General features: G+C 43.6%; 1 protein-coding gene across 1 annotated transcript; it reads left to right on the top strand.

The window, feature by feature from the left end:
• Nucleotides 1-131: 131 nt before the first annotated feature.
• Nucleotides 132-21687, top strand: aspm (assembly factor for spindle microtubules). The gene is made up of 26 exons (XM_046391937.1): nt 132-559; nt 806-949; nt 1241-2798; nt 3457-3552; nt 3723-3824; nt 3939-4085; nt 4220-4459; nt 4557-4624; nt 4744-4885; nt 5471-5601; nt 6297-6472; nt 7846-7991; nt 8790-8875; nt 8962-9174; nt 9556-9760; nt 10242-10390; nt 10673-10801; nt 11483-11677; nt 11956-17016; nt 17202-17351; nt 17506-17697; nt 17802-17994; nt 18508-18662; nt 20891-21067; nt 21219-21391; nt 21484-21687. The coding sequence occupies exons 1-26, from the start codon at nt 284-286 to the stop codon at nt 21584-21586; spliced, it is 10407 nt and encodes a 3468-aa protein (XP_046247893.1). The 5' UTR covers nt 132-283; the 3' UTR covers nt 21587-21687.
• The last annotated feature ends 5 nt before the right edge of the window (nt 21688-21692 follow it).

Genomic DNA, 21692 nt, shown 5'->3' with positions numbered 1-21692 from the left:
TTAAAAAAAGCCACTCCATTACTGATTGGTTGATAGCCATGTATTCATATGGATTCGATCTATTCTCTTTTCCCATTGGACAAGATATAGCCACCCCTGGCTTATCATTGGCCGAGTAAACAACACGAACGAATTTCAAACTACACCGTCTTTCAGTATGTTGTTGAAGGAAGTGTGCTTTAACGTTTGTCAGTAAAGGGACGGAACTACTAATAGTGAGCAGTCAGCGTTAGTGAGCAGCGCACATGGATTGTGAGACGTTTAACTAACTTTTTTATTTAAAATGGCAGAAACGATAACGTCAACACGGAGAGGATTTCTGGACTTTAGTCCGATAAGGAGGGACGGCGGCAACAAGGAGAATGATGTCCCTGTTTTGAGTTTGATCCAGTTTTCAAGGGCTCCCTTTTTGTCATTCGGAACAGTAAAACTGGGAACCTCCAAGACCGCCGTTTTGCAAATTGAGAACCCGACAGAGGATGCAGAAGCGGAGGTTACAGTTGAAAAGATCCCCTCATGTAAAGGCTTTTCTGTGGACCACAAGACGTTCACGGTTCAGGTATGTTCTGAGCTAACAGTTCCTCAACAGCCTTTTCCTGCATGATGGGACACAGTTCATGTACTTTAGAGAAGGGTCATATCCCACAGAACCTGTGAACCAAGCTGTTATCATGTCCGGAGTTTTATTATGCAACAACACATCGATCAATGTATCCTTAAAGTTTGTTTTTTTTGTTTCGTCCTGCTTGCATCCATTGTAAGAGTGCATTGGGTGAACATTTTGCCCTCTGCTTTGTGTTTGCAGCCCGAGGGCTCATTCAGTTTGACAATAACCTGGACTCCAGCAGAAGAAGGTGGAATCAGAGAACTCATCATCTTCAATGCCAACGGGGTCCTTAAGCACCAGGCTGTTATGCTGGGGAGAGCAGAAGCACCGAAAAAGAAAAAGGTGAATCTCAACTGAATGCAGAGGAACATTCAAATGGATAAAGATTCTTATTGATTCTAATAGAGCAGCACCAATAAGAAATTAGTAATTAGTAAGAAAATTACTTGGAAAGCAGTTAATTAATTTCTCAAGTCATTATTTTAAGCAGATGGAAAAATAAAAGGCCTCGTTAAAGCTTCTCAAACAAAGTCAGGCCCAATTTATAGTTTGATCACGCAGTCCCGGATATCTGGGAACTTTTGATCACTACATCTAATACTGCCATTTCTTTGCTTTTCTTCTGTGTTTCAGAAAAGCTTATGGGACACAATCAAAAACAAAAGAGAGGGAGAAAAAGTGGCTGCACCCAGGAGAAAGAAAGCAGATCAGCCACTGAAGATGGTAGCCAATAAAACCTTCCAAGTGTCCCGAAAACCACAGTACAAACGGGAAAAGCCTCGCAGCCCGCTTGCTTCTCTCAATGAGGGAAAAGCTGTCAGAGAGAGGTCCCTCTCCAAGCACAGTCCTGTTGACATTTGCCCTCAGAAATCGGAGGAGCAGAAGGTCTTGAATTCCACCCAGAGCCAACAGTCTCTGGCCTTGTTGGACCAGGAGAATGTCTATCACGTTCAGAGGAACTCTCCCCTCGACCCGCTCGTCCCAGCTGGGAAGCTCACGGACTATGGCAACATGTCTGCAAGCACAGATACCTTGGCCAGCAAACCTGAAAATAAAGATCTTACCAAAATTCTCAACAGGACGCTGTCACCTATCGGGACACCAGACAGGCTTAAGAAACTCATGCCCCATATTTACGCAGATAGCCCACTTTCTGCTGCTGTGATGTCTGTAGCCGACGCCGATGAAGCTGACAGTGCTGTAACTGGAACCCCAGTTCTGTCTTTGAAAGATGCACTAGCTCTTATTGACTCAGATCTGAGCCACATTAACAGCAGTCCTCCAGACACAAATTCAAGCTATGGCTTTTCAGATTCACTGGAATCCAAGAGTGGGAATCATGGCTGTGGACCTGTCCTCAAAGCATTACCCGATAGCCCACAGGAAGCCGAGTCCGATGAGCCCAGGCTGACTTTCTTTGTTAGCAAAAATGTGGTTGTTCCAGAGCCTGATAAGGCCACAGAAAAGGTCAAAAAGACCTCTTTTACCTCTGCCACAGTGACGAAGGGGAAGGCACCAGTGGAGGCAAACGGCCACAGTGGAAGGAAAATAAAGAAGTCAAGGCGGAGGCTCTTAGAAAAAACACTTGAGCTGTCTGATGGCTGCAGTCAGTGTGAGTCTCAGTCAGGTACTCCAAGTCTTCCTGTGATAGACCTGGACACAGGAACTAAGGGACAGCAAAACGTGCAGGCTGCCAGCTCCATGTGTGACGATGAGCATCAAGCCCCAGAGCTTCCCTCCAGCCTGGCTCCTCGGCTTGATGGCTCACCTACACCCATCACTTTCCCTGTCGCCTCTCCTCATTCTGTGGCTCCTGCTCGCCTCTCTTTCTCAGCCACTTCCCCAACACCTGCAGCTGAGGCTTCCATCGCTTTTACTGTCACCTCTCCGTCGCCTTTGGGCTCATCTTCTCCTCTTCACCTCAAACTCACCTCAGACCCTCATGTGTATGAGCTGTCTCCAAGTGCATCGGCACCTCCGTCTGTTCAGGAAGACTCATTTCCCATTCACATGGCGGTGAAGAGCAAGAAGAGGAAGAGCGAGGAGTATTTAAAAAGTGACGGGAAGACTGAGGATGCTGGGAAAATGGAGCGTGTGAAAAGGAGCAGGGTGGTATCTAGAAAAACTGAGGCCTCAGCATCGGCCCAAAAGAGGAGAAGTGCATCACAGAGACAACAGACGACAACAGCAGGTAAGCAAATGAGAAGAGTTCTACGTTTTTAACTTGTTCAGAGGGCCTTCTGTACAACTCTATGATCATTTTCTTGGTTCTGTTCAGCTGCGGTTTTCTCATACTGACAAGTGTTTCCATTATTTTGTCCACCCCAATTATTTCAATGTGAGTAGACCAAATAATAAAAACCAGCAGTGAAGTTCAATGTCGCAAAAAATGCAGTTTAAAGAGCAGTTGGCAACTGGTTTGGACATGACATGAACTATAACTGTAGTTGTAGTCGACTGGAGTTAAAAATACCCAAATATTGGTTTCCAGTATTGCATTGGCTTTGAACATGGAAAAAAATGTGACATTAAAAGTTTTTAACTCTATCTTGGCTTGTGTCCACCAAAGACTAGTTGCTATAGAACAATTTAAGGGTGCAAATAGCCGTAGTTTTCTAACTCTGTATGTCCTAACTGATGTGGTTAGTTACATCCTGAGTCAGTTATTCAGGTCATCCTTGGTGGATGGATGTTAATGGCAGTGAATTCATGCATGAAGTCAGTGAAAAGTCTTGAATATCTCTTTCCAAAAATGTATTGGAACTAAAAACTGCCTTGACCCTCTGTGTTTACTGTAATGCTTTTTTAAATGTTTTTCTATCCATTTATTTTTTTTTCCTTCTGGTCAGGCTCGGTGCGCTCCATGACTACATCATCTCTGAAGACTGCCCGGTCTGCGAATCCCGTCCAGATGAAGCAATCAAGCTCCAAACTCGCATCACGAGGTATAAAATGATGTTTGTATGTGTATATGTGCTGTGCTCGTAGTGTAGTCTGCTGGTGTACAGCTTCTACAGTTAGCTGATTAATGGATTCGTCAGATGAGAGAAAATTGGAAATTGGGTTACCAACAAAGTCTTAGAGATTAAGATTTTTTTTTTTTTTTCCTTCACAGGTGCTCAGTCTCTGAAGTCATCGGGTTTCCCATCTGTGAAGACGGCCAAAGTTGTTGCTGTTGCGCAGTCAAAGCTGACCTTTGTTAAGCCGGCTCAAACTGGTACTTGATAGCAGAACACCGTGAAATGAGCCTTTTGTGGTGCTTGAAGATGGAGTTTGCTTTTGTGTATCTTAACAAGTTTTTTCGTTTTCTGCGTCTCTCATTTTCTTGCAGTCATACCGAGACATCCAATGCCTTTTGCTGCCAAGAACATGTTTTATGACGAGAGGTGGATTGAGAAGCAGGAGCGGGGATTTTCATGGTGGATCAACTACGTCCTCACCCCAGATGACTTTAAAGTCAACACTGAAGTTGCTAAAGGTAACATCCTTTCACACATTCAGCACGTTTTCACTTGAGAAAAATCTGTGTTTACAAGAGGCAGAAGATCATTTAAGTTGAAACATAAAATGGTAATTAATTGCAGTCTAATATTTCTTTTGTTTCTTGTGTAGTGAACGCTGTGTCCATCGCCATGGGCAAAGATGACAAGTTCAGTGTCCCCAAAGCTCCCACCAAAGAGGAGGTGTCTTTCAGCACCTACACGGCCCGGCGGAAACTGAACCGCCTGCGCCGTTCGGCTTGCCAGCTATTCACATCTGAGGCCATGGTTAAGGCCATTCAGAGACTCGAACTGGAGGTAGAGGCCAAGAGGCTGCTCGTCCGAAAAGACCGCCATCTTTGGAAGGACATTGGTAGGTCGCCATTCCGTTATGAAACCGGTATCTAGGTGTTCCTCTTAAACCCTGGATAAGCCCAAAAGTAATGGATTTTTTTTTTTTTTGTTTTTAGGTGAACGCCGTAAAGTCCTCAACTGGCTTCTTTCATACAATCCACTGTGGTTACGGATTGGACTTGAGGTATTTCGATACAACAGCGTTTTCTTCTACTTTTTGTGTCTTTTCCAAACATTGTTGTGTACTGTTTATTCACTATCCATGCTGTGTTGCTTTCTGACCACAATGTCACTCATTCTCAGACAATCTATGGGGAGCTGATCTCACTGGAAAGCAACAATGATGCCTTGGGCCTGGCTATGTTCATCCTCCAGCGGCTGCTGTGGAACCCAGACATCGCCGCTGAGTTCAGACACGCCAAAGTGCCTCACCTTTACAAGGAAGGTAATGTTTGTGTCATCCAGACTGGAGACTGTGTTGTCTTAGTGACAGAGCTGCAAAAGGAATTAGGAATAGTCTGAGGTGCTGACTTAACTTAAAGATACTTGAGTATATTTGAACCCAAAGGAATTAAAGGGGTGTCGTGCGTTTTATCGGCTCAGGCTGTATTTCTCATCTCACACATTGATTCTGAAAGTTGTTCTCAGTTAATGTTTTTGATCAACTGATTGATTAAGCCAATGGTTGCATCTCTACTTGAGCTGAAGGTTTTCTCAGCGTCACTGAAAAAAAGTCAAATCTTTATTTCTAGGAATATACTGCACAGTGTCTGACCCAAAAGCCCACCGTACCTTCAGATGTCCTGACAATGGCCAAGCATTTTCAAGTTTTCTTTTAGTTTGAAATTTGCTGAATGCCTCTTGCAAGTTATAAGCACAAATGAAGGATGGTTTTTGTGAAAATTAACATTTGATTTTAGTCAGGTTTTGAGTAACTATTTATTTAAGACCTGCATGGAGAAAATAAGGAAATTCATGCAAAACTATTGGAATATCCCAAACAAATGTGTTTACATTTCTTCTTGGTCAGGCCACGAGGAGGCGCTGTCTCGCTTTACTCTGAAGAAGCTGCTCCTGCTGGTGTGTTTCCTGGACAAAGCCAAAGAGTCCCGACTGATTGAACACAACCCCTGTCTGTTCTGCTTGGACGCAGAGTTCAAGGTAGGCCAAGGCCTTCGCATGTCATCAACAAACATTAAATGCAATATCAAATTTGGTAAATGACAGTATAAACACGTAAGCACTGGTCTGTCTGTATTTTTTTATAAATATTTGCATTTGTTTCAGGCCTATCAGGTTGTTTTTACTTTGCTTTTATTTACTGTGTGAGACCTGGTGCTGTTTATATCAGAATTAAGAGGGGAATTTAAGCATATATTCAGAAAATAGAAATTCAAAGCTATAAAAGTCAAATAAATGGTGACATTGCGTTCAGAAAAAAATAAGTAAGTGTAAGTTTAATTGTATGTGAAAACAGTCTGTGTCATTGCTGTGCTGTCGGCAGAACAATCGATCTGATTGTTAAGCCTGGCAGAGTGTAATGATGTGAGTATCAGGACCGTCTTATGGTGTTAACTTGCGTAAATGGCTGTGCTTGTTTGACCCCACACTTACCAAATAATTTACATAAACCGATACACTCAGAAGAGCAGTTGGATTTAATAGCTTAGCTTTTGAAATCATTCTAAAACCTCTGCTCTCAAAACATCCCGTGGTTGGTCCAGTTGTTTTCATGCCACAAAGCTCACCTTTTCAGGTGGCCCTGGTTGTGTTGTTTTGTCCACACCAGGATTCAATTGACAGCTTTGAGATCTTTTTGGGCTTTAATAAACTGTGCGCTGTTTTTCCCCCTTCAGACAAGTAAAGACCTGCTCCTGGCCTTCTCCAGGGACTTCCTGAGCGGAGAGGGGATCCTCCCCCGGCACCTCGGCTACCTCGGGTTGCCCGTCTGTCACGTTCAGATGCCTCTGGACGAGTTCGACTTCGCTGTGAAGAATTTGGCAGTTGACTTGAAATGCGGCATTCGTCTAGTGTGAGTGAAATGTCATGAATTTTAATGTGATCCCGTCTGGCATGTTCGCTTCTCAGAGGTCAGGCTCAGCTACGCGGCAGTTTCCCTGCACCTGGGAGGGATTTAAAGTTAAGGACTCTTCAGCAGAGCAGCTTCAGTTCGGGGATTTCCTCTCTGGGATTCTTACTGAGGATGCTCTCCCTGGCAGCTCTGCTGACTTTTGTGTTTTCTTACTGTAATGCACAGAAATACAAGTAAAAAAATGTAATGCAAAGACCCAGCAGATCCTTGTAGAGTAAAATCTCTTCAGTGATTTAAACGTCCTCTTCATGGGACTTCCTTTTAATAGGAGAAGAAGTGTGAAAGGGCCTCACAGCGATTTAAGGTCAAAACAATCAAGAACAACATGATCAGGAAAAAAGGTAGACTTAAGGGTCAAATATACTCCAGAGTGGATGTGGTGGCTGTTCTGTTTATACTACATTCGGTGTTTGTATGCTGGCCCATTTGTTGGTGTGGTCATGAGTCTGGTCTGCACACCACTCATGATTTGATTCAGTCGGCCTCCAGTTCTAAACAGTTCAAAGTTCAATTCAAAAGTGCCTTTTAAACAGTCTTCTTAATTTAAAAAACAGCATTAATTAATTAATTGAGAAATTAACTTGAAGGAGGTAAGATCATTGCACTATTCCATCTCTCTCTTCATTGTTATTGTTTGTAGTATTTTTTTATCTTTTGTCTTTATTGTATATAGTATCTTTTATGTTTCTTACTGCTCCCTTGTGGTTTCTTACTCCTAATATGTTAAGTGTCTGTTGTGTACTTTGAGAGCAAAGTCTAACTGGAGTCAAATTCCTTGTTTGTATACGCAAACCTAGCCAATAAAGCTGATTCTGATTCAGATCTTTTGCAGGAATAGAGTACACTATGTAGACAAAAGTACCCAGACACACCTCTTTATGGGGCTGTTCCTCAGGGTTTGTTGAAGGCCCTTTTCTATTCCAGCATGACTGTGGCCCAGTGCACAAAGCAAAGCTCCATAAAGACATGGTTGGATGAGTTTGGTGTGGAAGAACTTGACTGGCCCACACAGAGCCCTGACCTCAACCCCATCCATTTTATCAAAAAGTAAAACATTCATTTGGTGTTAAGTAGTTTTTTTCTGCATTTGATTCCTGTAAAAATTTCCTACTGCTCGCAAGATCACAAATTGTAAAGCAGCCAGCTGAGAGTTATGTACTTTTGCTTCACGAAGGTCTCTGTAATGATATACATTGGGATCATTTGTGATCTCAACCATCAGCTTTAAGCACATGTTGCCAAAGATGTCAAAAAAGAGGCACACAAAGATTCTTGGTCACTGTCTTCATAATGAATGTGGGCTTTACTTCCAGGCGAGTGATGGAGCTCCTCATCCAGGACTGGACTTTGTCGGCCAAGCTCCGCCTGCCAGCCATCAGCCGCCTGCAAAAGATCCACAATGTAGACGTGGCTCTGCAAGTGCTCAAAAGCAGAGGGGTCGACCTCAAGGATGAGCGTGGTAATTATGATTTTTCTCCCTGGGCGAACAGCAAAGCAGCCAGACGGCTGACCCGAAAGAGAAAATGAGATTCTCAGTATTTTATGTTCAGTGTGATGTTTTCTTTCACAGAGGGGTCACGTATTCACTGTGTTTTCATACTGGGCTTTATTTTCCACTACTGTGGCGCTTTTGTGGAGACTGTTCATTTACTGCATCACTTCAGCTGAGCGTGAGCACCTGCCATTTCACTGCACACCTTTTGTGTTTGATCACAAACAGCTGTTGTTGTACGGCGCCACAGCAACACGATTGGATTGCTTCATCCTTTAAGAGGCTGTGTTGGATGTGTATGAACTTTACGTGACGGCATGATTGTTTGTGCGTGTGCATTTCTGCATGAAATGTCCGAGTGACTAAGCAGTCCGGAATGACGAGTCCTGTTTTTAAGACAGAAAAGAAATTGGTGAACACAATAACTTCATCAAATAAATCACAAAAACATTTCCAAATGGCTATAAATCATCAAACAGCTTCAGTAATGGCTGTGCTTTAATACCTAAACAGGTCAGACAATTATCACCAGCAGTTATTTTCACTATTAGGTATGTAGATTATTGTTGCTTATGGTGAAGTGGTGAAAAGTCTTCAGAGCTAATTTCCAAAGCTCAAGGTAACATTCTCAAAGTTCCCCGGTCATGTCAGCTGTCCCAAAGCCAGACAGAAGGTATTCAGTTTGGAATGATAGATGTGAGGAGGTAGAACCAGTGAATGTTTGGCCTTTTTACTCTCAAAATTAATTAATGTCCTCATTTTCAGGCTCCACCATCGATTCCAAAGATATTGCAGACGGACACAGAGAGAAGACGCTGAGCCTGTTGTGGAAAATCATCTTTGCATTCCATGTGTGTATCCGAACTTGTCACAAACGTCTGCTCTTTTTTTTAAGTTGTGGAAATGGTTGATTGATAGGCTTTTATCCAAATCAAAGGTGGAGGTGATTTTGGACGAGGATCAGTTGAGGGAGGAAATTGGCTTTCTGAAGAGGACCTTGAGGACCAAACGGAGGCTGGCGGCGCTGAGGGCCGATCGGGGCCCTCACCACAGTCCTGCAAAGGCCAGGGTGCCGTATGAACACAGCAGCACGAAGATTACGCTGCTGATGGACTGGGTCCGAGCTGTGTGCAACTTCTACAATCTGAAGGTGAGCTTGAAAAACTGATGTTGTTGATTCATTTCTTCTTGTCAGGTAGTCAGTGTTGCTTTGTTTGCCTGCTGTTCTTTGTTAATGTCATGTAGTCTGGTTTCTGCAGATCCTAAAAAGCCTCAAATCCACTAATCTGACCTTTTAGACCTTAAAGTGTCTTGAAATTATTTTGACATTGATTAGATTATAAAGTTAACATAAGTTTTAGGAAGTCGCTTCTGCACTCTGGCTGACAAAAAACTGACAGCAGCACAACGTATCCATTGCTCTCCTGCCTACAACAAACAGGCTTATTTTTATAGCCCTAAATTACAGTCACGGTCTCACAAGTCCTCCTTTAAGAACAAAGTGACTGAAGCGTGTCATCTGTCTGTGCAGGTGGAGAACTTCACCGTGGCGTTCTCGGATGGCCGCGTCCTCTGCTACCTTATCCACCACTACCACCCCAGTCTGCTGTCAGAGGAGGCTGTCAGTCACAGCACCACTCAGACCGTTGAGTGCTCACCGAGGGGCCGCCTGGAGCTCAGCTGCTCAGCCAGTGACTCTGACGACTCCTTTGACTCCTTTCCAACAGGCCTGAACGGTACCTGCCAGATGTGTGCAGCATGCAGCTGTCGCGATGCACTTTTTTTTTTTAAAAAAAGTCACACAGCCATCTGTTGTGCATCAGAGTGTAGAAAAGACATTCAGTGCTTTCGTGTGAAATTAAAAACAAAAAAAAGCTAGGGTTTTTTTAGCTGACTTTATCTGAGCCAAACCCACCCATTATGAATGTGTTTATTGGAAACAAACGAGGAGAGCTTTGAAAGTTATTAAAGTCCACTGATGTTGCTTTGGAAATTCACTAAGAGTTAATAACAAACAAATCGGGGCCAAAGTTTTAAGTCAAATGCACAATATTGTGTACATTAACATCCTGTGTCCTAAGATAAGGTAAACATCTAAGACAGTGAATGATGCCATGCTGTGGCTTAAATGTGTGTTTTGCAAACTACGTATGTATGGATTTTAATGGAGAGCACAAAGAGACTGGAGTAACAGCCCTGTGATTACTTTGTGAACAGGCCCAGATTCTCCGTCAGTGGAGTTTAAAGAGCTGCTGGAGAACGAGAAGAACAACTTCAGGCAGGTCAACACAGCTGTGTCTTTCCTGGGCGGAGTTCCGGCCATGATCAACCCAGCCGACATGTCCAACACCATCCCTAATGAGAAGGTGAGAGCACACAGGTGTTTTTTTTTTTTTTGGTCCAATCTGTTTTTCCCAAAGTTCAAAATACAGATAAGGATTAAACATCAAACCAATCAAATCAAATTGTTACTCTGTAAATCCGTTATTAAATCTTTTTAACACCGTAGATGGAAAGACATTAAACATCCACAGCGAAATATTAATTTAAAAAAAAAACTAAACTAACACTAAGATGTGTAAAGATCAGTTTACATACCACAGTGCAATACTACATGTCTTCCTTCATTCAAATGTGTTTGTTTCCAGGTTGTGATGTCATACCTGTCCTTCCTGTGCGTTCGTCTTCTGGACCTGCGGAATGAAACCAGAGCAGCCCGGGTCATACAGGGCGCCTGGAGGAAATACAAACTAAAGAAAGATCTACAGCTCTACAAGGTTAGTTTGATGGTACACCTGCAGTGGGGTGGGGTTTTATCAGTCTGATTTATGGTTGACTTAGAGAGTGTGTGTGTGTGTGTGTTTTGTGCTCATCTTTCCCTTCTTAGTTTTCTATTTTATCAGGGTTTGTGCTAAGATTTTGTTTTTACTGAACAGGTTCACCTTCCAGTAAAGGCAAGTGCCACTTACTGTTCGGTTGGTCGTGGTTACATGATTGTTTCGAACTGATTCTCTCACTGCTATGTTTGACGTTAATAAATCTTGTAATATTTGAATAAAAGGACTCTGAGATGCTACGTGTAGTGAGTAAGTCTAGATAAATATAATTAATAAGAAATGTAATATAATAAATAATAATAAATCTACCTTCATTAATGATTTCCTGATATTTAATGGTTATATTTCAAGTTCAGATACAAAGAAGGTAAGCAAAGTTTGCCCCTACTGGGGAAAAAATACTGGATTTCATTGCAAGTTTTTGTTGAGCTTGTGTTTTAGATGAGTTTCATTGTTACTCAGACTAATTGGCACAGCTTGCAGCTACCTGTTCTGGAGGTCAATAAAATAGCAATATATGAAGTTGTGCCATATTGTGATAGGTACCTGACGTGGAAAGAAATGCAATGGCTAAAAAATGGTAATAAGTTTATTTTGCTTGTTCATTTTGTTTGAATACAGGAAAGAAGCATGGCTGCTGTGAAAATCCAGTTAGTTGTGAGGCGTTTTCTCCATAAGCGTAGAGCCAAGAGGCAGAATCGAGCTGCCGTTATCATCCAGTCAGTCTGGAGGGGTTATATGGCCCGCAACAGACTGAGGATGATAAAAGAGGCTGAACTTCGGGCTCTGCAGCATGAAGCTGCAACTGCAATCCAGGTGGGACTGTTAACAAACTACAAATGACTTAAGTTTTGCATGATAACTGAATAAATATCTAGAATTGATTCAAAATGAAAAATATCACATAACATATAATACAGACGAATGTTTCTCAGCATCATCAGGTCACTTGTGGTGCTTACCTGCAACAATAATCCCAGCTGTAAGAAACACAGTAGTGTTGGTCCTGAATTTACATGCCCACAATTTCAATGTGTGGCCATTTTGTGACCCTATTGTTCTTTGAATAGATGGTTCTTATCTTGTCCCAACAGGCTCAGTGGAGGATGTTTTCAACCATGAGGGCTTATCAACGCCTCAGATACTACGCCATTGTTGTCCAAGCACAATGGCGAATGAGGAGGGCGGCCTCTGCTTTTGGAAGAATTTGCTGGGCAACAGCGGTCATTCAGAAGCACTTTCGAGCGTGGGGTCTCGCAAGAAGAGATCGGGAACATTATGTCTCCGTTAGAAATGCTGTAGTAAAAATACAACGAGGATACAGAAGATGGAAAACCCAGAAAATGGAAGAGGAAAACCGTGCTGCCAAAGTGATACAAGCTGTTTTTAAGAAATGGTATGAGGGGAAAATGGCTGAAAGATCCACTGCAGCTGTAAGGATTCAGACTTGGTATAGAATGCAGAGGTGTCGGCATCGATACAAAAAGATAAAGACAAGCGCTGTGCTCATTCAAGCCCAATACAGAAGTCTTGTACAGAGGCGCTGCTTTCACATGTTGAAGCTGCAGCATCACTCGGCTGTTGTCATTCAAAGTGCCTTCAGAGGGCATGCTGTCAGAAGACAGGTGGCAAAGATCAGATGTGCTGCAGTCATAATCCAGCGTTGGTTCAGGGCCTCAGTGGAAAGAGATGTGGAAAGGCAAATGTTTGTGAGAATGAGATGCGCCGCCATAACCATACAGGCAGCTTATCGTGGAAAGATGGCTCGAGAATCCCTGAAAAAACAGCACAACGCAGCAACAGCGATCCAGGCAGCTTTTAGGAAGTGTGCTGCCCAAAGGCGCTACTGTCTCTTCAGAAAAGCTGTAGCTGTGATACAGCAAAAGTACAGAGCCACAATTCTGGCTCGTGAGACAAAGAAGGATTATGATGCTCTTAGGAATGCTGCACTCACCATACAAGCTAGCTGGAGAGGCAGAGCTGACAGGAAAAGGATAGAAAAGCGCCATTGGTGTGCAAAATTGATACAGGCTTACTACCGTCGGCACAGAGTGCAAACAGAGTACAAGTCCAAGAAGGCAGCTGCTGTAGTCATACAGCGTCGCTACAAAGCTTATGTGGCTGGCAAGGAGATGAGGAAAGCATACCTGAACATGAGAGCCGCCTGTGTTACAGTCCAGGCTGGATTCAGAGGCATGAAGGTTAGGACAGAGCTTAAGAAGAGGCACTGGGCAGCAACTGTTATCCAGTCTTCAGTTAGGATGTTTTTATGTAAGAAACAATATTCTCTCCTGCAAAGTGCAGCGATTATCATCCAGAGCAGGTACAGAGCTCTTGTGGCCTGCAGGGCACAGCAAAATGAATACAGAGGACTGAAGCAGGCTGCCCTAAAGATACAAGCTGTCTACCGAGGATTTAGAGTACGAGAAGACCTGAAGAAGAGACACAATGCTGCCAGAGCAATCCAAGCTCATTTCAGGATGCACAGAATGCGCATGGCTTACCTTGCCACCAAGTTTGCTGCCATCATTATTCAGGAACGATACAGGGCTAAAATGCTCAGGGATCAAGAGATGCAGAGGTACAGAACAATGAAATCTGCAGCAGTAGTCATCCAGGCAACGTATCGTGGCCACAGGGCCAGGGGGAAAATTGCAGAGATGCACCAAGCTGCCACGATCATTCAGAGAAAGTTCCTCACCGTTCGGGATAGGAACAGGTTCCTCGCCATCAAGGCAGCAACGTTGGTTTGTCAGCAGATGTACAGAACAGTGACCCTGGCAAGAAAAGACCGTCTGGACTATCTATCAAAGCGCAGGGCAGTTATTTGTCTGCAGGCAGCCTACAGAGGATATGAGGTCAGAAAGCAGTTGCGTATCCAGCGTAGGGCAGCTGTAACAATTCAGTCTAACTTCAAAAGGTACCAGCAAAGAACTTACTACAAGAAGCTCCACTGGGCTGCAAGTGTATTGCAAGTACGTTACAGAGCCAACAAGAAAATGAGAGAGGAGATGCAAGTCCTGAATGCCAAGAGAAATGCTGCTGTTGTCTTACAAGCTGCTTTCCGTGGACTGAAATCCAGACGCATCATCCAACAAAGGCATCAGGCAGCCAGTGTCATCCAAAGAGCTTACAGAGCACACTGTGAACACAAGCAGTACCTGACCTTAAAATCCTCTGTCCTCATCATCCAGCGGACGTATCGGGCCACTGTAGCAGCAAAGGAGCAAAAGCAAGAATATCAAAAACTACGCAGAGCTGCAGTTGTCCTTCAGTCAGCATACAGAGGACAGCAGGTCAGAAAGGAGGTTGTTCATCAACATCACGCTGCCACTGTGATCCAATCTGTTTTCAGAAAGCACAGAGAGGAAGTCAAATTCCAGGCCATGCGTCTGTCTGCTGTTGTCATCCAGAGATACTTTCGGGCCTGCGTTCTTCAAAGACAAGAAAGAGAAAGGTTCCTGAAAGTGAAACATTCTGCCGTCATTCTTCAGGCAGCTTTCAGAGGTCATCATGTGCGAACCAATATTGCCAAGGCGCACAGGGCAGCTACTGTCATTCAAGCAAACTTCAAGAGACACAAACAGCAGTCAGTCTTTAGGAGGCAACGCTGGGCAGCCCGTGTCTTACAGCAGAGGTTTAGAGCTCAGAGGCAGAGAAACAATGAACTGAAACATTACCAAGAGTGCCGAAAAGCTGCTGTTGTGTTACAGGCTGCATATCGAGGAATGAAATCCAGACGCATCATCCAACAAAGGCATCAGGCAGCCAGTGTCATCCAAAGAGCTTACAGAGCACACTGTGAACTCAAGCAGTACCTGACCTTAAAATCCTCTGTCCTCATCATCCAGCGGACGTATCGGGCCACTGTAGCAGCAAAGGAGCAAATGCAAGAATATCAAAAACTACGCAGAGCTGCAGTTGTCCTTCAGTCAGCATACAGAGGCCACCAGGTCAGAAAGGAGGTTGTTCGTCAACATCAGGCTGCCACTGTGATCCAATCTGTTTTCAGAAAGCACAGAGAGGAAGTCAAATTCCAGGCCATGCGTCTGTCTGCTGTTGTCATCCAGAGATACTTTCGGGCCTGCGTTCTTCAAAGACAAGACAGAGAAAACTTTCTAGAAATGAGAAGATCTGCAGTTGTCCTTCAGTCAGCATACAGAGGTCACCAGGTCAGAAAGGAGGTTGTTCGTTGGCATCAGGCTGCCACTGTGGTCCAGTCTTCATTCAGAAAACACAGAGAGGAAGTCAAATTCCAGGCCATGCGTCTGTCTGCTGTTGTCATCCAGAGATACTTTCGGGCCTGCGTTCTTCAAAGAAAAGAAAGAGAGAGGTTCCTGAAAGTAAGAAATTCTGCTATCGTTCTTCAGGCAGCTTTCAGAGGTCATCATGTGCGAACCAATATTGCCAAGGCGCACAGGGCAGCTACTGTCATTCAAGCAAACTTCAAGAGACACAAACAGCAGTCAGTCTTTAGGAGGCAACGCTGGGCAGCCCGTGTCTTACAGCAGAGGTTTAGAGCTCAGAGGCAGAGAAACAATGAACTGAAACATTACCAAGAGTGCCGAAAAGCTGCTGTTGTGTTACAGGCTGCATATCGAGGAATGAAATGCAGACGCATCATCCAACAAAGGCATCAGACAGCCAGTGTCATCCAAAGAGCTTACAGAGCACACTGTGAACACAAGCAGTACCTGACCTTAAAATCCTCTGTCCTCATCATCCAGCGGACGTATCGGGCCACTGTAGCAGCAAAGGAGCAAATGCAAGAATATCAAAAACTACGCAGAGCTGCAGTTGTCCTTCAGTCAGCATACAGAGGCCACCAGGTCAGAAAGGAGGTTGTTCGTCAACATCAGGCTGCCACTGTGATCCAATCTGTTTTCAGAAAGCACAGAGAGGAAGTCAAATTCCAGGCCATGCGTCTGTCTGCTGTTGTCATCCAGAGATACTTTCGGGCCTGCGTTCTTCAAAGACAAGACAGAGAAAACTTTCTAGAAATGAGAAGATCTGCAGTTGTCCTTCAGTCAGCATACAGAGGTCACCAGGTCAGAAAGGAGGTTGTTCGTTGGCATCAGGCTGCCACTGTGGTCCAGTCTTCATTCAGAAAACACAGAGAGGAAGTCAAATTCCAGGCCATGCGTCTGTCTGCTGTTGTCATCCAGAGATACTTTCGGGCCTGCGTTCTTCAAAGAAAAGAAAGAGAGAGGTTCCTGAAAGTAAGAAATTCTGCCGTCGTTCTTCAGGCAGCTTTCAGAGGTCATCATGTGCGAACCAATATTGCCAAGGCGCACAGGGCAGCTACTGTCATTCAAGCAAACTTCAAGAGACACAAACAGCAGTCAGTCTTTAGGAGGCAACGCTGGGCAGCCCGTGTCTTACAGCAGAGGTTTAGAGCTCAGAGGCAGAGAAACAATGAACTGAAACATTACCAAGAGTGCCGAAAAGCTGCTGTTGTGTTACAGGCTGCATATCGAGGAATGAAATGCAGACGCATCATCCAACAAAGGCATCAGACAGCCAGTGTCATCCAAAGAGCTTACAGAGCACACTGTGAACACAAGCAGTACCTGACCTTAAAATCCTCTGTCCTCATCATCCAGCGGACGTATCGGGCCACTGTAGCAGCAAAAGCACACAGAACACAGCATCTGAAACTGCGCAGTGCAGCCATCATCATCCAGTCAGCATACAGAGGACAGCAGGTCAGAAAGGAGGTTGCTCGTCGGCATCAGGCTGCCACTGTGATCCAATCTGTTTTCAGAAAGCACAGAGAGGAAGTCAAATTCCAGGCCATGCGTCTCTCAGCCATCATCATTCAGCGATATTATCGTTCCTGTGTTCTTCAAAGACAAGACAGAGAAAAGTTTCTCAAATTGAAACAATCCACCATCTTCCTTCAGGCAGTTCTTAGAGGCTGTTGTGTCAGGAGGGACATTAGACAACAGAATCAAGCAGCCATTGTTATACAGTCACAGTGGAGATGCTCAGTGCAGAGACGCATCTTCCAAAGGAAGAGGGAGGCCACTGTGAAACTTCAGCGGAGGGTCCGGGCAGTGCAGCTCGGCAGGTTGGAGAGGAACAATTACACCCGAATGAGACGAGCTGCGATCACACTTCAGACACACTGTCGAGCCTGGATTACAAGACGACAGGTAATGGGCTTTATTGGAAGTTCATAGTTTGTAAGACTGTTTTTTTTGCCTTCCTTCCGGACAGCTTTTAGTTGGCATATTGAAGTTAAAAACAGTCTGAAAAGAAGCACAATTAAAATGTTATTTGTTGTCTAAATAAAAGGGAAAATTAAGTTTATAGTCCTATGTATGCCATTATATTTCAGGTACTAGAGGTAGCCAGTGCAGAGAGGAGGCTCCGTTTTACATCTGCAGTCTTCCACCATCTCAATGCTATAAAGATCCAAAGAGCTGTGAGAGCACATTGGGCTTTGGAGTCAGCCAAAAGGCAAATCCATTCTGTCATCACCATACAGGTACAGTGACAAAGAGCCTACAAAGCCATTTTTCAGAACAAAATCTGCCAGGGAAAAGCATTTTACTGAGATGATGAATTTATTTAATTAAATCAGTCAGTGAAGAGCACAACGTTTCGTACTATGTTTTGTTTTTCTCTTTTTTTTTTGCTAGCAATGGGTCAGGGCGAGGCAGCAGAGGAGACGTTATCTGGAGGACAGGAGAAAGGTGGTCATAGCCCAGAGAGCAGCCAAGCGCTGGTTAGCTCATCGCCACACGGCTGCATCTGTCATCCAGCAGGCCGTCCGGCAATTCCTCCTTCTCAGGCGCCAGAACAGGATTCAGCAAGGCATTCTCAAAGCTCAGGTACGACGTTCAGAGGGGAATTTGATTCGGATTACTTCGGTGCTCTGAACCCACTGGTTTGAGTTTTTTTTCCCCTCTCCATCTTCCTCCTGCTATACATCTAGGCTCTGTGGAGAGGGCATCGCTCCCGCCTCCTGAATGACAATCCCAAGGTGGTGAAGTTGAGACACCGCTTGCGCAAAGTCTCTGCTGACGTCCGGGAGGAAGACAAACTGTGCAACAAGACTTCATCTGCCCTGGACTACCTTCTTCGATACAAACACTTCTCTTACATTCTAGAGGCCCTGAAAAATCTGGGTAAGGTTCTGCTAATCAACCTAAGATAACATAATGCAGGGACATGGAGGACACGGACACAGGTGTCGGTTCTAAAGTGAATCGTACGCATTCTGTAATTCCAAGATGATACATGATACATCTGCATGAGGTTCAGGGACTTTGGTCTGTTATTGCTGTAAGTTATTTCCAACACCCCCCCCCACCCCACCCCTCCTCGAGCTGAACCCACTGTAGTTCTGGTGTTGACAGCAGTGCTTACCATGAGAAACAAGGAAGTGTGGAAGAAAATGTTCCTTCTTTTGTTTTTTTGGTTGCATGTTGTAATACCAAAAGTGCTTGTGTTGTCAGTATGAGGATGACTTTATTGCCCAAACCTGATGTGTGTACTCTAAAACCCAGAAGGAATGTGCTCATGCTTGCAGAGCATGAGCTCAGGTGTCTTCTTCAGTCTCAGTCAATAGTCCATTTATCCTGAGCACTAACAGAAGGCCGTGTGTGTGTGTGTGTGTGTGTGTATATGTGTGTGTACAGAGACCGCCACCAGGCTGTCCCCAGAGTGCTGTGAGCGCCTGGTAGAGAGCGGAGCCACCAACGTAATCTTCACGCTCATCCGCTGCTGCAACAGGAGCGTCCCCTGCATGGACGTCATTACGTTCTCCATCCAGATCCTCCTCAACCTCTCCAAGGTACAAACCCCAGAATGTGGAATATTGCCATCAGTCGACTTTGTGAAAAGGTTTTCTTCGTCAGAATGACAGTATTGTTAGTCCTACTGCCTTTCCTCTCAGGTTATGTGGCTATGAGTTGCCAACTACACATTATTAACATTATTAATCGCTCCACCACATGACGGGGTTATAGGACATTCATTGACTGGTTAGTTATTGGTTTAGTTAATGCTTTGTAGTCTAATAATGTGTGCTCGTACTGATTACTGATGTCAATCGGTGATCAGACTAGTTGACATCCATGTGTGCTTAAACTTTTAAACTTCTCAGAAAAAAAAATGTGTTTGGTGGTGTTATTCATGACTTATGGTGAAACCTGAAAGCTCAGCATTCTCGTTCCCCTTTTTAGCTTCCGCTTTTACTTAATATTGACATGTATTCATCCAGAAAAACTTAATATTTCACTGTATGATATGACCTCATCTTTCTGTCAGCTGCTGTGTGTCTGCAGTGTATTTACCAATTTGATTTCATATGATGTAACCGTCACTTATTGGCTTTTATGCCTCACATTTTGTCTGTGATGCCCCAGTAAATCTGTATTTAGATTTGGAAGTGCTGCTAGTAATACTGCAGTACAAGAGTACATTTTACAATGTTTAATGCCAGTGACCTTAAACTGAGCACTGAAGTTGAAGGTCAGAGTGTTTCCTCTGAGGATCTGATCTCACTTCCCTGTGGACTTTCTATTCCTTTATATTAGCTAATTGAAGTCAAGACTCAGTTCCTCTTCTGCAAAATCAAGTTCAGGTTCATTACAGCCATGTGAATTGCTTGCTTCAGTGCAATATGGGTTACAGCGAGCAGTATAGTGGACAAGTCTTTCAAACGGAGAAATTCATACTGGCTATTTCAAGTCTGGCTGTAGTCTACAGGGCATTTCAGTATCAAGAAAAAAGACAGCAGTTTAGATTGCAGGTGATTGCAATTAAATCGATTGTGATTGCTAACTTAAAACAGAATCACACAGGTCCTCCACAACGTTAATTTGACCAAGAATCAGTATCCTTTGCATAATTTATTTAGTATATATTGTTTATTTTACGGAACTTGTGTTTTGAAATCACAGAATAATTAACTGACTAACTCTGGGAACGGTCAGCAGTTTTTGTTGAAAATAAGGCACAGCAGAAACAAGTAGAATTTTGCTTGAAATGATTGTGTTAGACTGCTAAATTCATCAGGTTTATCAAATGTCCTCCTCCATATATTATGGTTAAAAAGTCATGACATTTAGACAAAATTTCAAAAAGTTAAACAAAAGTATGGACACACAGAAAATAAGCTTTAGAAGTGCAGTAAAAGTTTGTGCAGTGAGGAGAGAGGACATTAGACTGTTTGGGTATTGCATTCCCTCATCCCAGAATGTTGATTTCTATTGATTTTTGGCTTTGTTGACTTTGGTTGCTTGATTTGCAAAACATTCAGCTTTACTTGTCTGTTTTTCATCTTTCCTGGTCAGTATTTAAATTTAGTTTGTTCAGTAAAGAATGATGACCGTGCAGATCGACATGTTTGCTTTAGGTTGTGTTTTTAAATTCAACAGACTTGGTGATTGTCTTTGGGGAATTTGGCTTGATAAGGCCATGACAGTTGCTCTGTCAGGCTGTTAAGCATTTTGCTGAAATCACTGCTGTGAATAACATCACTGTGCTCACAAGGACGACATGAACACGCAGACGTTTAGCAAGTACAATGATCACATTTTCATTATTTTAGTAAAGCGTGTTAGCATGCTAACATTGCTAACTTGCACTACACACAGAGTACAGCTTGTGAGTTTTGCGGTTATTTGGTTATAAACCACAGTACTGAGCACATTGAAATCTTGACCTGATTATGGCAAAAGGAAACGTGAGGGGACCACAAAGTTATTGTGATTCATCTTGAGAATTTCATGGCTAGCCATCCAAATGTTGATGAGACATTACACACAAAATTTCATGGTGGTGTAAAGAGGAAAGTTCGGAAGGTCTCCACAATTTGTTCCCTGCGGATGTTGAATATCTGTACCAAATTTCACAGCAGTGTGTTGTGATATTTCAGTTTGCACCAAACAGGTGGACGGACCCACTGACAGACCTGCTTTGTCATCCAAAGTCACTTAGCCATCATGGCTAAAATGTTGCTTTTCTTTCCTTTGACTCTCATCCCCTCACTCCCTGTTTTTTGTTTCCCTCCGTCAGTATCACAAGACCATCGAGGCAGTGTATTTGGTGGAAAACTCTGTGGAAACGCTGCTGGACCTGCTGCAGAGATACCGGGAGAAAGCGGGGGATAAAGTGGCAGAAAAGGGTGGCAGTATCTTCACTAAGGCCTGCTTCCTTCTTGCTCTCCTCCTGCAAGACAAGCACCGTGCTGTGGTCTGTAGTGACTATCACATACAACCTTTTGAAATATACCACTCCACTTATTAAAGAACATTTAAAATAACATAACAACATAACAATTCAAAATATTACGGTAAATGCGGCTATAGAAGTGTAATGCAAACTTTTTAAAAATTTTCCTCAGGAGGTCAAGAAGCTGCCCAAGGTGTTGGATCGGATACGCAGCATTTATCGTCTCACCGCTCGGAAACACAAGATGGACGCGGAAAGAACTGTTATTAAACAGAAGATGAACGCGTCAATCAACGGGAGCTTCTTCGTTCAAGCAACGCCCCGTAAATCCCGCCCTGCACCAAAGTATGTACATGTGCTGAATGTTTCTGAGATAAACACATGGTAGGTGTTTGCAGATGTAACTGATGTCCTGTTGTTGTTTTTATGTTTTTCAGGTTTGCGCCCGATTGGGTTCTCAGAAAGGACAAGCTAAAAGATATTGTTGACCCTCTCAGAGCCATTCAGATGGTGGCACACACCCTCTCTGTTGTGTTGTAAATAGACAAGCTTTTAAGTCTTTTAAGTCTTTTTTAAGAATTTGTCATCTCATTTTTTTCCCTTCAGAAAACATTGTTTTATGTATTGTTTTAGTACATGTTTGTTT

This window comes from Scatophagus argus, chromosome 6 (assembly GCF_020382885.2).
Source record: "Scatophagus argus isolate fScaArg1 chromosome 6, fScaArg1.pri, whole genome shotgun sequence".
Taxonomy (NCBI): Eukaryota; Metazoa; Chordata; class Actinopteri; family Scatophagidae; genus Scatophagus; species Scatophagus argus.
Note: the sequence above shows the minus strand (reverse complement) of the source record. Positions and strands in the feature narration are given on the sequence as shown.